The 12,258-nt window shown below is 42.4% G+C and overlaps 2 protein-coding genes across 2 annotated transcripts in view; one reads left to right on the forward strand and one right to left on the reverse strand.

Moving 5' to 3' along the window:
* LOC119227020 (astrotactin-2-like) overlaps window positions 1–12,258 on the forward strand; it is a 170,199-nt gene that overhangs the window by 126,640 nt on the left and 31,301 nt on the right. The window contains exon 17 of the mRNA XM_037485466.2: window positions 9,572–9,894. Coding sequence (XP_037341363.2) covers window positions 9,572–9,894 — 323 coding nt within the window. The remainder of the gene's footprint in view (window positions 1–9,571; window positions 9,895–12,258) is intronic.
* Window positions 14–5,674, reverse strand: trim32 (tripartite motif containing 32). Its single transcript, XM_037485467.2, has 2 exons — window positions 5,461–5,674; window positions 14–4,785 (listed from the first exon to the last, which is right to left on the reverse strand). Exon 2 carries the CDS (start codon window positions 4,770–4,772, stop codon window positions 2,712–2,714), a length of 2,061 nt encoding a protein of 686 aa, XP_037341364.1. The 5' UTR covers window positions 4,773–4,785; window positions 5,461–5,674; the 3' UTR covers window positions 14–2,711.

Raw genomic sequence — 12,258 nt, forward strand, 5'->3', positions numbered from 1 at the left:
GTGCCAAAAATACCCATCGAAGGTTCATTCTAGAGAGGTTATTAGAGGAAAAAAAAAAAGAAAACTTGTTTTCTTATTAAAGCAACCAATCAAAGACAAATACAAAGAGAGCTTTCCGCTAGTTTTTAAAAGGAAAAGGCCTTCTGCATTGTTCAATTCAAATGTTTTTAATCCTATTTATTCCAGATCCAAAAGCGGCTTAGATTGACACCTGGGTTTATATTGACTAAACAGATGTTCTATATATATATTTAGCAGTTTTTTACTTTGATTGATTGTAATAGATTAAACTCCCCAACTGTAGATGAATCAGTTCAAATAAGAACCCTGGTGTGAATACTTTTATTTTCGATACTTTTACTGAGCCAAAGGCTCTGCTTTTAAAAAATGACTGTGGGTTTTCAAAATCCATAGTTGTTAAATTATTATTGTTGTTAAATTATATAGTGTGTCCAGGTTTACAGCATGAATCAAGATGTGACAAAATGTTTTCTTTTACTACTGTCACACAGATAACTCTTGATAATAAATCTTGAGAAAAAAATATCTAGCTATATTTTGGTGGTTTTGTAAATGTTTATTGCACTCGAGTTAACAATACAAACATGTATTTGACTACACAGCAATGTCTGTGCTGTGTTCAACACGTTGTAAAATTCAAAGCCTCCAGAGGACATGACACCTTAAACACATGGGAGTTTGGTTCAAGGACATAATGCGCTATTACAATCCAGTGATAGAAATGAACACACTTTGAAGAGCAATGTTACCAATGAAATAAAATAACTTCTCCCTTGACATAGAATAAATCATATTGAGATTATGTGATACACTGATGTTCTTCCCACAGACAAAAGGACACTTGATTCTTCTATAATTCCATTGCGTTATTTCTGCCCGTTTAATGTTGAATATCCTCTCGTGATAGCTACTTGTAGAGACAGTAAATAAAGTGGAAGCACTGAAAAAATATTCTATTGCCAGGTTGACATGCAGCTAGTCTTGAAGCTATTAGTTAAGCATTGATACATAACATTGGCTAACAATAAAACAAATGCAGCCTGTAAGAAAAGAATGCACAAGGAAATGACGGACTTCACCTGATACTTCAATTTGTGGAAATATTTAAAACACATATTGTTTACAATACAGTTTGATTCTCAGATACGTCTATTTGTATGTTGCTGTTTAATAGGACTCCAGGTGCAGAACTAAGGTCAGCTGTGTGAAACCGTTGTGAGGCTGAAACAGAAAGCCTATTTACTATTCACAACTTTATGGCCATAGAATATGTCCCTTACATGGGTGAGTTTAAATGATTAACTGGTGTCCCAATATTTAGGCCACAAAGTGCATTAGAAAGGTGTCCTTCTAGATATTTTAGCCAGTCAGTTGAATCAACTTTCATATGAACGTGTATATAAAATCTGATAATAAATTATGAATCAAATGCATGCAGATATAAATCAATTTATTTTGCACTATTTAGTGTTAGCTATACTGGCAGTATTAGTTCATACATGATTGTCTGGTGTAGCTGAAGGTAATTCAAAATAACGTATTACTATTAATACTATTTTAAAATTGTGAGCACCTTCTAATGTCACAAAAGAAATCCGCAACCATTGTGTCCCTCATCATTATGGACACAGCTGTTTCCAAAAAGAAAACATAAATGTTTATTATCAAAATAAAATATGAAAGGCCAGCAAAGGCAAGTAGGAGTTATAGTGAGACTGAATGAGCACCGCTGGAGAAAGGCGCCAAATAGATGACATAATGTTGCCTTGCAGATGCAGTATTGAGACAAAAAAAAAAAGAAACTCCAATTCTGAGTCCATCATCTCCCAAAGGCTTTGAGCCACAACACCCTACAAAATTACTTTTCACCTCCGCCGTGTATCACCCAGCTCGCCTCCAAGGTCTAACGTGTTGTGATTTTATTGCTCAACCCTTTATCCTGGAGGGAACTTAATATTCTACACTTAATGTTCCCTGAATGTAATTCATAGAATGCTGATAACTGGTTATCCTTTTCCCCTCGGGTAAACTGTAAAGGCGCATTCAGCCACATCGTTAGTCTGTGCTATTAATTAAAGCACTGGGAAACAGTGCTGTGTCAATAATAAAGTGCGTCACAGGCCAAAAGCCTTGGTTTCATATGTAAATACCATACCTGCAAACTCAAAAAAAAGAAAAAAAATGGCGAATTTCGCTGAAAAAAAAGAAAAAAGTTAGCAGGTATGAATTACGTAAAAATCCTCAGCTCCTCTTCCTCATTTTTTTTTGCAAAGCAGAGCCAAATCAGTGAATAGCAGAGCCACATAGCAGAGGAAGGAAACTCATCTTTACTTTTTGCCTGCACTACATTTGACATTCTCTTGCTTTGTCTTTATGGTCATTTGACAACTTGTGCCAGTATTTTTTTTTTCTGTAAAATATTTCGCAAGGAATCGTCTCACTGTTTTGATCCAATCAAATAATTAAGTAGAAAGCAGCTTAACGAGCATATTTTTACTTTGAGCTTCTGAATAAAAACCCAGTGCAGTAGGTTTTAACGTAAACCAAACGGCTTAGAATATTCATTTCGTAACTCAATGAAAGACGTTTGCACTACACCCAAACTAAAGTGACACAACAGTGTGATTCTCCCCTTTCAAACCGACACACACCAACTAAACCGGCCTGGGCAGATAGACTGGATAGTTTCTCTAGGAAGTGGAGGAATGCCTCCTATGAATGTATGTGTAGACTTTGACACAATGGTCCCAACAATCCAGCACTAGGAGCTGTCCTTTCTGGGTGGTGGCCACTCCTACCGGGCACATCAGTCCTTCCTGGATGAGGATTTTGAACCCACCCTCTTTGGGAAACTGGAGGATTTCTTTCCTGCCACTGTCCGTTACCAGCAAATCCCCATTGAGGTCAACACACATGCCGGTGATACAGCGGAAGTCCTCCTTCTCCGAGAAGAAATGGCTGAGCTGCTTGCCCAGCCTGCCGTCTATATCGACCGAGCCGATGGAGAAGCCACCTTCCAGGTGGGGCTCGTTGTGGCGTTTCTCAAAGTTCAGGGCTAGGCCCTGGGTGAAGTAGACTGTTCCAGACGCATCGCACGTCACAAACTTTGGCCTCACGGCGGAGCACAGCCGGTTGTAGCTGACCACGCCCACATTGCGGTCCACCGTCAGACACCACAGCTTGCCGCCCTCCACGTCGGACACCACAAACTGACCTGATGGCATGGCAGCGATGCCCCAGGGTTTAATGAGCTGGTTCTTATGGCAAGCCACACACTGTCCGTCCATAGTGTAGACTTTAACAGAGTTATCAAAGTTGTCGGTGACCCCGATCAGACCTTGAGGAGTGACAGCGATGGATAAGGGGATGAGGTTAGGCAGATCAGCGCCAAGGAAGCTCAGGACAAAGTTGTCAATGCTGCTCGCATTGCGGCGGATTTCGCGCTGGAAGCCTTTGCGATTAAAGATCTGGATGCGGTGGTTGCCACGGTCAGCCACCAGGACCTCACCTTGTTGCGTCACACAGACGCCGACCGGTAGATTGAACATGCCAGGGAGCGTTCCCTTGCTGCCCATCTTCTTCACGAACTGGCAGACCGGAGGCCCGGCGCTCGCCCCGGCTCCCCCAGGCGATCCCCCGCCTGCATCCAAAGACTTTGACTTAAAGCTTCCCGGTGAACCACAGGCCGCCTCCTCGCCCGCTGCAACCATGCTAATGTCTTGGTAAAGATCCAATGGAGCCCCCCGTCCACCACTGTGAACCCCCATGGCCCCAGCTAAACCCCCTACATCCCCCTCGAGCGCGATCTCCAACCCAGTCTCCTCATCCTCCGTATTGACAGTGTAAGTATTCGTGGTCACTTGGCCCACTTCTATTGGTTTCAAGTGCTCTGTTCTGAGCAGCCCTGGTTCCTGTAGCTGAAACATTGCGGGCAAGCTACCCCTCAAATCCAGCTCTTCAATATCGCTGCCTTCGTCGTCGTCATCCTTGAGCAGCGCGATGTCGCTCTGCCTCACCAGCATTGTCAGATAGTCGCAACGTGACACGACCTTGACCTCCGCGATGTTGAGGAGATACGTCTGCTCTTCCAGGACCTGCCCGTTTAGCTTTTCCACTTCGGCCATGGACGTTTTGAACGTCCTCCGGGACCTGCTGAGCTCCTCTTGCAGGCGATGCTCGGCCGACGTGTAGTCCTGCTGCACTGCCTGGTACTTGATCCTCAAGGTCTTGGAGATGTTTTCGACAGCCGTCTTCTTCTTCTGAATTTCCCCCATGACGTCGCGCAGAGAAGCCAGCCTGCCACCCAGTTCCTTGCGACGCTGTTCGGCAGCCTTCCGAATGGGCTGGACTGTGTGGCCCTGGTGCAGGTGGCCCTCCCCTTTGCAGAGCTCGCACAGGACCGTGGCACAGTCGCGGCAGTACTGCCGCGGCAGGCGGTTGCAGCAGGACTTGCACATTAGGGCGGCGGCGGCGGCACTGCAGGACGTGGTGCAATCCAGTATCTTGAGCACAGTGAGGTTGTCGGCCAGCTGGGAGATACTGCTCATGCGGGACACCCTGCTGCAGAAGGGGCAGCGCACACCATTTATAGTGCTAGCCAACAACTTCTCCAGACACTGCCGGCACACTGTGTGACCGCACTGCAGGAGTTTGGGTCTCATCTGATCCTGGTTGTAGGTCTCGAGGCATATAGGGCATTCAAGAACCTCCCTCATTAGATCTGGGTCCAGCGGGGAATAAGCTGCCTCCATTGTGGTCTTTTACCTGGAGTTGGAACAAACAAAAAAAAAGGAGTTTTTGTAATAGTTTCAGCATTCTGTGTGGCATTTTGCAAAAAGTAAAAAAAAAAAAAAAAGATGTGTGGAGATCAGTGAGGAAATAATAATGTATTATGTTATATTTTTGATCCATCACACCCCTTTATGTAAGCAGCAGAGCATTTTATGTGTAGCACAGCAGGTCAGCTGTCATTTAGCGTGTGGTTCAATAACACCAAACGGGTGAAAAAAGGACGCCATGAACTGACAACCAAAGTTAATAAACAGGATCCAACGCTGACCAAATGAGCTTCACAACACGGCATGAATCGCAGCTTAATCCAAATGTTCATTTGTTGATATTCATGATTGACACGCGAGCTGTCCACGCCATCAGCAACTAGGTCACACGCAAGGGCACCAACGTGCTCTCTCGATGTATTCCAAATAGGGACGACCTTGCATTTCAGACTCACGGGTGAATTGTATCCCCGAATTCCCCCAATTTTAGGGCAAGCGAATCGGAGGCCCCTCGACTCAACAAACGTGAAGGCTATGAAACAACGCGACAATGTTATTCCCCGTTATGACTGACGTGTGGTGCACGTGCATTTGACAATAAGACATGCGGCTCATTGTAGCGCCTCTCTTTTTTTTGTACACCTCGGCCTGTGAACGTTACCTGTTCTTCACACGTTAACGTTAGCCGTCTCGAAGTTCAGATGTTTTCATGGGCGTGCTGGGATCCTGCTGCAGGGGTTGCTGGTGTGAAACTGCAGTGTCGACCACGTGACGTACGCGTTGCAACGTAGGACGCACGGCGCTGAGCGTGTCGATTTCGATTGGCTACTTGTGTGGGTTTACGAAACCTCTCCCCGGGGTCCTAACGCCTGTTATTCCGTGTCCACATGACAGGAAAATGCATTACTTCCTGTTTGACGTCCAATATCAGTAGAATATATTTTTTTCCACTTTTTTTCCAACAGTATAATATTCACATAAACAGAGAATAAAAGAGACTGCCACGCAAAGTTTTCATTTTAATTTTCGATTTTCCTAACCTTTGATTTTCAATTAAACACACATATACAATTACTTAACTTAAGTAAACAGACGTGTAAATGACAAAAATGTGGTCTCAAAGAAAACACAAAAAACGGCTAATGTTTACAGGCAACAACTGCATTTTAAAGAGACCAGAGCTGGATTTGAATTGTCAAATTGTTTTATGTTGTCTGCATGACACAGCACTGTAACAACACATGGACGAAGGCATCTAAGAGGCCCTTCTTTGTAGTCCATCTTCTGAGAAATTGTAGTTTCACCGCTGCAGACCGACGTCACTAACATGCATCCTAACTACGTAGCTTAGTGAAAGTGGAGTGAGATTCCCTAAACACCGGGGTTCTATTTTCCTAATTCCTCATGAATTCTCCTAACCATCTTTCCTAGACCTTGTGAAGATTTCCACATAAGTCAAGGGTTTAGGAAGTGGTTAGGAATTGAAGTTAGGAGGCAATTCTTTGACAGTTCGAATCCTGCCCAGGTGTGGTGATGTTTTGGGTTTTTAGACACAAGTCAGTAATTGTAGTTAGAGACCACTAGATGTCAGGGTAAGTCTTCGAGAAGATCTGTTCAGCACCCCTGCCAACAAAGTGGTGTAGAGTTAATGTGTGAAATAGCACCATATGAGAAACTGCTTTATGTTGGTCAAGCACAGACAATTAAAAAAATGATTTGATTTTCATTCATTGAATGTATTGTATTAATAGACCCATGCAAACTAACTGCTGTTAAACTAGTTGTTATGGCAAGATAACCATGTTTATTTGTAATAGCCCTTTGCAGACAAGACACAGCTCAAAGAGATCAGCATTGCAGTAGCATGTGTCACTTGCTACACCAATACTGTGCAGGGCCTTAAATAAAAATTGAATTAAAGATGGTGTAGATCTGTTAAGCTCAGAAGACTAGCAGTTGTTTTAATAAGGCAAAAACAACAATGGCAACAGTAACCAAATCTAACAACAGCTGAATTGAATTTCTAGGGAAGATATGTGACACCTTTGCTGTTGTTGCCTGGGCAACATAACCCTGGCCAGAACGGATGTGTCCCTCATGAGTAATTATACTGCAACCAGTCTACAAAGACACTTTAATTAACAAAGGCGGTGCGTAATCAATGGCAAGACAATTCACACATCTATCTATTGACTATGTGTGATGACAGGCAAGTCAGCATCAAATTCACTCCACACTGCAAAGAATGTGTTAGTCGAATGATGGGCCACTCCCTTAACTGCACCGAAATACACGCTGTCCTATTTAGTTCACCCTTGTGAAGGGTGTCACCATTGGTTGGATGTCAGTAAAACTGTACAATACACAAATAGACATAGACACACATACACAAAAACACTTCTGATGGAATTTTTACAGCACTATGCTAATGGTCTTGAAACAAGTCAACAAAGAAAGTCTAATAAAAGATACAATATTAAGCAAAAACTAATTTACACCGGTAGAAATACCCTGCCCTCCATTAATGTAAGCTAATTATGGCAATCAGAGTACAATGGCTTCATTTTATCCTAGCTATTATCTCCAAAGGCATGTGACAGATATTTCATCAAATGCATCTGTTAAATGTAAATGTAAACAACTGTATTGAGTTAAAGGGGGTTAGAGTGAATAAGACTGGCTAGCCAAAGCCAACCTGATCTCCAGGGCTTTATTGTGAGAGCTGGTGGGCGACAGCTCTTTTCTGTGTCTGTGTTGCATCAAGGAGTGCATGTAATTGGGCTCTTGGTCCACTCATTAAAGCCTGTTTACATACTGTTGCACATTAAGTTACCACCCGCCCTTTCAACTGTCAGACTCACACACAAGTTGTAAGCAAAGACATACATAAATACATGCGTGTACCCAATCAGTTCTCCCTCTCGCACACATACACACACCAGGAATATAGCCACAATTAAGGATCATTTAGGGTCATGTCCTTGGAATTGAGATTGTGTTCATTTTAATTAATTTAATTGTGTTCAATTATATATTCTATGGGAGTGAATTGCTGCTACAGTGGTTTTAGTCTGCCTATCAGCTCTGCAATCAATTCCTTTTGGTTTGAGTCCCAATGCCGCATTTGTAGACCTTATTATGCCCTTTTAATAGCAAGTTATTGTTTTAAATAGCTCAGTCATCAGCTTGACTTTGTCTTTCATTTAACCATTACAATGGACAAAACATGAATTTGCTGGAGCATGGAAATGATTTAACAACTTTCTTTGCAGCGTATTATTAACATTGAGTCATTTTATTATTCAGGTTTTAACTATGCAACACAACACAGACCTATTGAAGTAGTACTTGCCCTGTAATCACATCATTTTTTTGCCTATTACCTTTTGCATAACCCTAACCCTAGCAGAGAAAACAAAACGTTTTACAGCATGGAGTTACATCAAAACCATTTGATTCTAACTAACTTTAGATATATTATAATTAAATTGTTCCTACATTATTAACATGATTTGAATATCAAATCAAGTTGACACACTGAATGATTTTGTCTTGCTAATATTTGTTGTTGAAAACATCCTCACCAGTTGTCGTCTTTTCTTGGAGCTACGAGCATGCTGGTAAAGCACATGTGTCGCCATCTGTTTATGTTTGAGAAACAAATAGTTGGAAGTTAAGCCAGCCTTTTCATTGAAAAATGCACATTTAGATGTTTTTCTGTCTCTAAAACCAAGGAATTTCTGATCATGCAGTGAAAATAGTTTCTTGGGAATTTTTATTTCACTGTCATCAAAATGGTAAAAAAGGAAAATTAGTCCAAATTACCTGACCTTGAGTAATGTCACATGTTTCTCCTGCTTTCTAATGCACCTCCGTTGGGTTTTGGCTTTGTCCTGCTTTATATGGGTTGGCTTATTTAATATGGTCTGCGTTTCTTTACATTTGTAAATGAAGATGTGATTGTATTTTAAACATATTTAAATCCATGTTTTGGAAACTCTAGTGTAAGAATGTGGTTGTTTCTTTTCATTATAACAAAAAAAAACTTTAAAATGTTCTGCATAAAGTATGGGTTACTTTAAATGTCTAAGAGTTTCAAACCCTTTATCAGTGGCGGATATTGGGAAATCCATTTACAGATATACATCTGCCATGTCAGCAGAGCTGAGAAACAACATGGCCCCACTGTAACATGTGGCCCGATGTCGCCTCCAAATGAAACAGTCATACCGTACCATCTTCTCCTGTTTTTGTCCACCCCTCCCCTGCTTCTGATGTCGCCTCTTCTTTCCACACGGTGTGTCACTAAAAGCAGAGAATGTCGAGGGAGAATCCCCCCCCGACTAGTGAGAACATCAAATAGTGGTGTGTGACACTCAGGGGAAGAAGACAGTGACACCCTTCCTCTCTTTCCCTCCCATTCATTCTCCGTCTATGAAAGATGATGACAGTGAAGGCTTGGTCGTTGTTTTTTCTTCTTTTCCTTGGCAGCAAGCAAAACTAAATCCAGATGTGGACCCTTTATGCAACTTAGCGAGTTTTAGTGTTCTTTGCTTCCACACGTGAAGATTCATAAAACATTTTTATAGAGCTACAGATGTGAGAACATTGGTAAACAGGGGGTTCGGTTTCATCATTTTCAAATAATTCAAATAAAAGTGGGGGAGATGGCTGCTTTTCTTCCTTTCCCCTAAAACAACTGTAATAAATGACTGTTGTTGATTTGATCTGCCCTAACATGATACCATCGCCCTCCCTTCCTACCACTCCAGAGGCAACAGACCAGGGGGTTGGAGGAGGCGGGCGGCGTGAACTGAAGTCGGTCCCCTTCATCAGCTACCTGTCGGCCCTGCAGAGGAGCCAACTGCTGTCTGACGACATGGTGAACGGCGTGGAGATCCGCTGCGAGGAGAAGGGCAGCTGCCCGCCTGGCTGCCACCTGTGCCATCACCAGGCAGTGATGGGAGGAGTGTCCGCAAGAGGCCGCACTGGCAACAGCAGGAATGGTGAGCAGCCTTCCCCCGTCCCTGTGCTATTGGAAGTGAGCCGCGTGGTGCCCCTCTACAGCCTGGTCCAAGACAACATCACCAAAGAGGTTAGACATCAGCATGGGGGAGACTGTGTGTATTTGCCTTTTTGCACGTGCATGAGGATGTGTTTGTAGGAGGGGAGGGAGAATTTGGAAAAAATAAAAAACATCCACATTCAGTAATGAAGATGAATGGATTCAATATATGGATATAATTTGTGTCAATTTACTGTTACACCTATTATAATCGGTTGGGAATTAATGGTACATCATCCATTGTTCTCTGAAGTGTTTCAAGTTGAGGCAGTTCTAACAAATTGCCTCTAGGTGGCATTAGTTGGTTAACTTTGACCACTGGAATACAGAGGGCATAAAAAGATTACATCATGGTTTTCTCCTTTTGTGGGGAAGTCTATATATATATATATATACATACATACATATATATATATATATATATGTATGTATATATATATATATATATATATATATATATATAGAGAGAGAGAGAGATGCAATGAAAGGTTAATCGTAACGGATGTCTTTTCCATAGAGTAATTTAGGAGAGGCCCCGGCTTCACTTGACATTTAATTTACCTCATTTTGCTCTTTTTGGGCATCCTCTTGACGAGACATCCGGTACATGTCTTCTCTGTTTGTGTATGAGCAAACGCTGAGCTATTTGGAGGTGACTCACAGCAAACAAAAAAAACGCATGCACCACACGTCATATGGAGCAGACTGGATCACAATCCCCCCAATCAAGAATTTAATTGCCCTACCTACAGGCACCAACGTTTTAAAATCAGAGGCAACATACACATAGCAAATCCCCCTCTACGTGCCACTAATGACAAGCACCACAACCCCAAAGAAAAGAAGGCACAATCGATATCAGACGATCCCTACTGGGCCTCGTCAATAGCTGGACGTGAGGAAGAGCCAAATGGCTCTTTTCCTTTTCTTCCAAACGTCTTGCTATCCATCCTCCTCGCTCCTGATACCCCAACACGTGGTCTTCTGGGGAGGCAGAGACTAAGATGTATAAGGAGGAGGAGGAGAAGGAGGAGGAGGAGGAGGAGGAGGAGAAGTGGTAGACCGCAGTGGATCGCTCAAGCGAGCCCTTGTGAGCTAGCTCGAGGCAGGTATATTAGCTTCGCATTGATGTCATCGACCTCTGGGGAGGGAGGGGAGTCCATCACTCCGCTCCTCTTTTCCGATTTTTTCTTTTCTTCTCTTGGCGGCAACTGCTGCTCGTCGTCTGAAAGGCACATACCTATATTGCATTAGAGACAATCAACAAAAAAAAAAAACCTTCCCCTTCCCGCACACACTCACACACGCTAATTCTGTCTTACTGTTTGTCTCTCTCTCTCTTTTTCTGTCTCTCACACACACACTATCTTTCTACTTGACTGGGTATATGTGGAAAGACAGCTACCGTCTTAAAAAAGCTCTCTGAGACATTTGCTTTTTTTATTATTAAAAATATATATATTTCTTTTTTCACCTTGAACCCACCGAATCCATCAAACTAGGGGGGCTTAGTTGTTGTTGTTTATGATATAGCAAATACTGGGTTTACACAGACGTGTCCCCTTCCTCCCTCCGTTCTCTGCTACCTGCATCTTTCAGTGGCCGCTCCCTGACTGTTTGACAGGACATGCCATGTCCTTTTCCCATGTATCTCCTCGTTATAGAGCATTGGGGGGGGGTTTTAAGGCAGAAATACTGGGATAGTATTTTTTGTTATGTTTTGTAAGATGAAAGTATTTCCTAGAACATCTATCCACGGAAGCAGTTTTATTTTGAATTTTCCAGATTTTAAAATGTCATCCCTGATATATCTGCCTCCTTTGAATATGACATTTGTAGCATTTTCCAAGAACAATGTCTGGATTATCCCCTGGCATAAGAACCTTAACAGTAAAGTCTGTGGATTCAGATGTTTTAAGCTTGTAATGCTTGTGTTTTTGAAAAGGCCTTCAGCTCCATTTGTATTTTTTGTATTACTATTCCAAAATAATATGAACTAAAAGCATAAATACCTACATGGCTTAATAGTGAGGCACGATTTTGATGTTTTGTTTTCCTTATGAATTTGAAAACACGTCATGTTCAATTGAATCCTGAATTGAACCTCGGAAGTTGCTCTTTTCTTGGGCTTGACTTGGTTTAAACCTGGTCTTGACTTGAATCTGACTGGAACCAGTCTTGGAATTGGCTTGGACACGACTAAGGTGGTCTCGCTGACAGGCCTCGGGGTGTGCACGAATATACACACACGCAGGCAGACATTGCCTTAGGGCCGTAGAAAAATACCTCAGTGGATAAATAAATAAGCTAACACCGGGGGAGCTTGCCAGTGGTCCCATGTCCTGTGATGCTGTGACTGAATTATGGCAAACCTTTTGAACAAATTGGTTGTGA

This window comes from Pungitius pungitius, chromosome 18, assembly GCF_949316345.1.
Source record: "Pungitius pungitius chromosome 18, fPunPun2.1, whole genome shotgun sequence".
In the NCBI taxonomy this organism is placed as follows: domain Eukaryota; kingdom Metazoa; phylum Chordata; class Actinopteri; order Perciformes; family Gasterosteidae; genus Pungitius; species Pungitius pungitius.

Excerpts from the sequence above, each read along its gene's own strand:
- trim32 (XM_037485467.2), bottom strand. The coding sequence starts at position 4,772 with ATGGAGGCAGCTTATTCCCCGCTGGACCCAGATCTAATGAGGGAGGTT.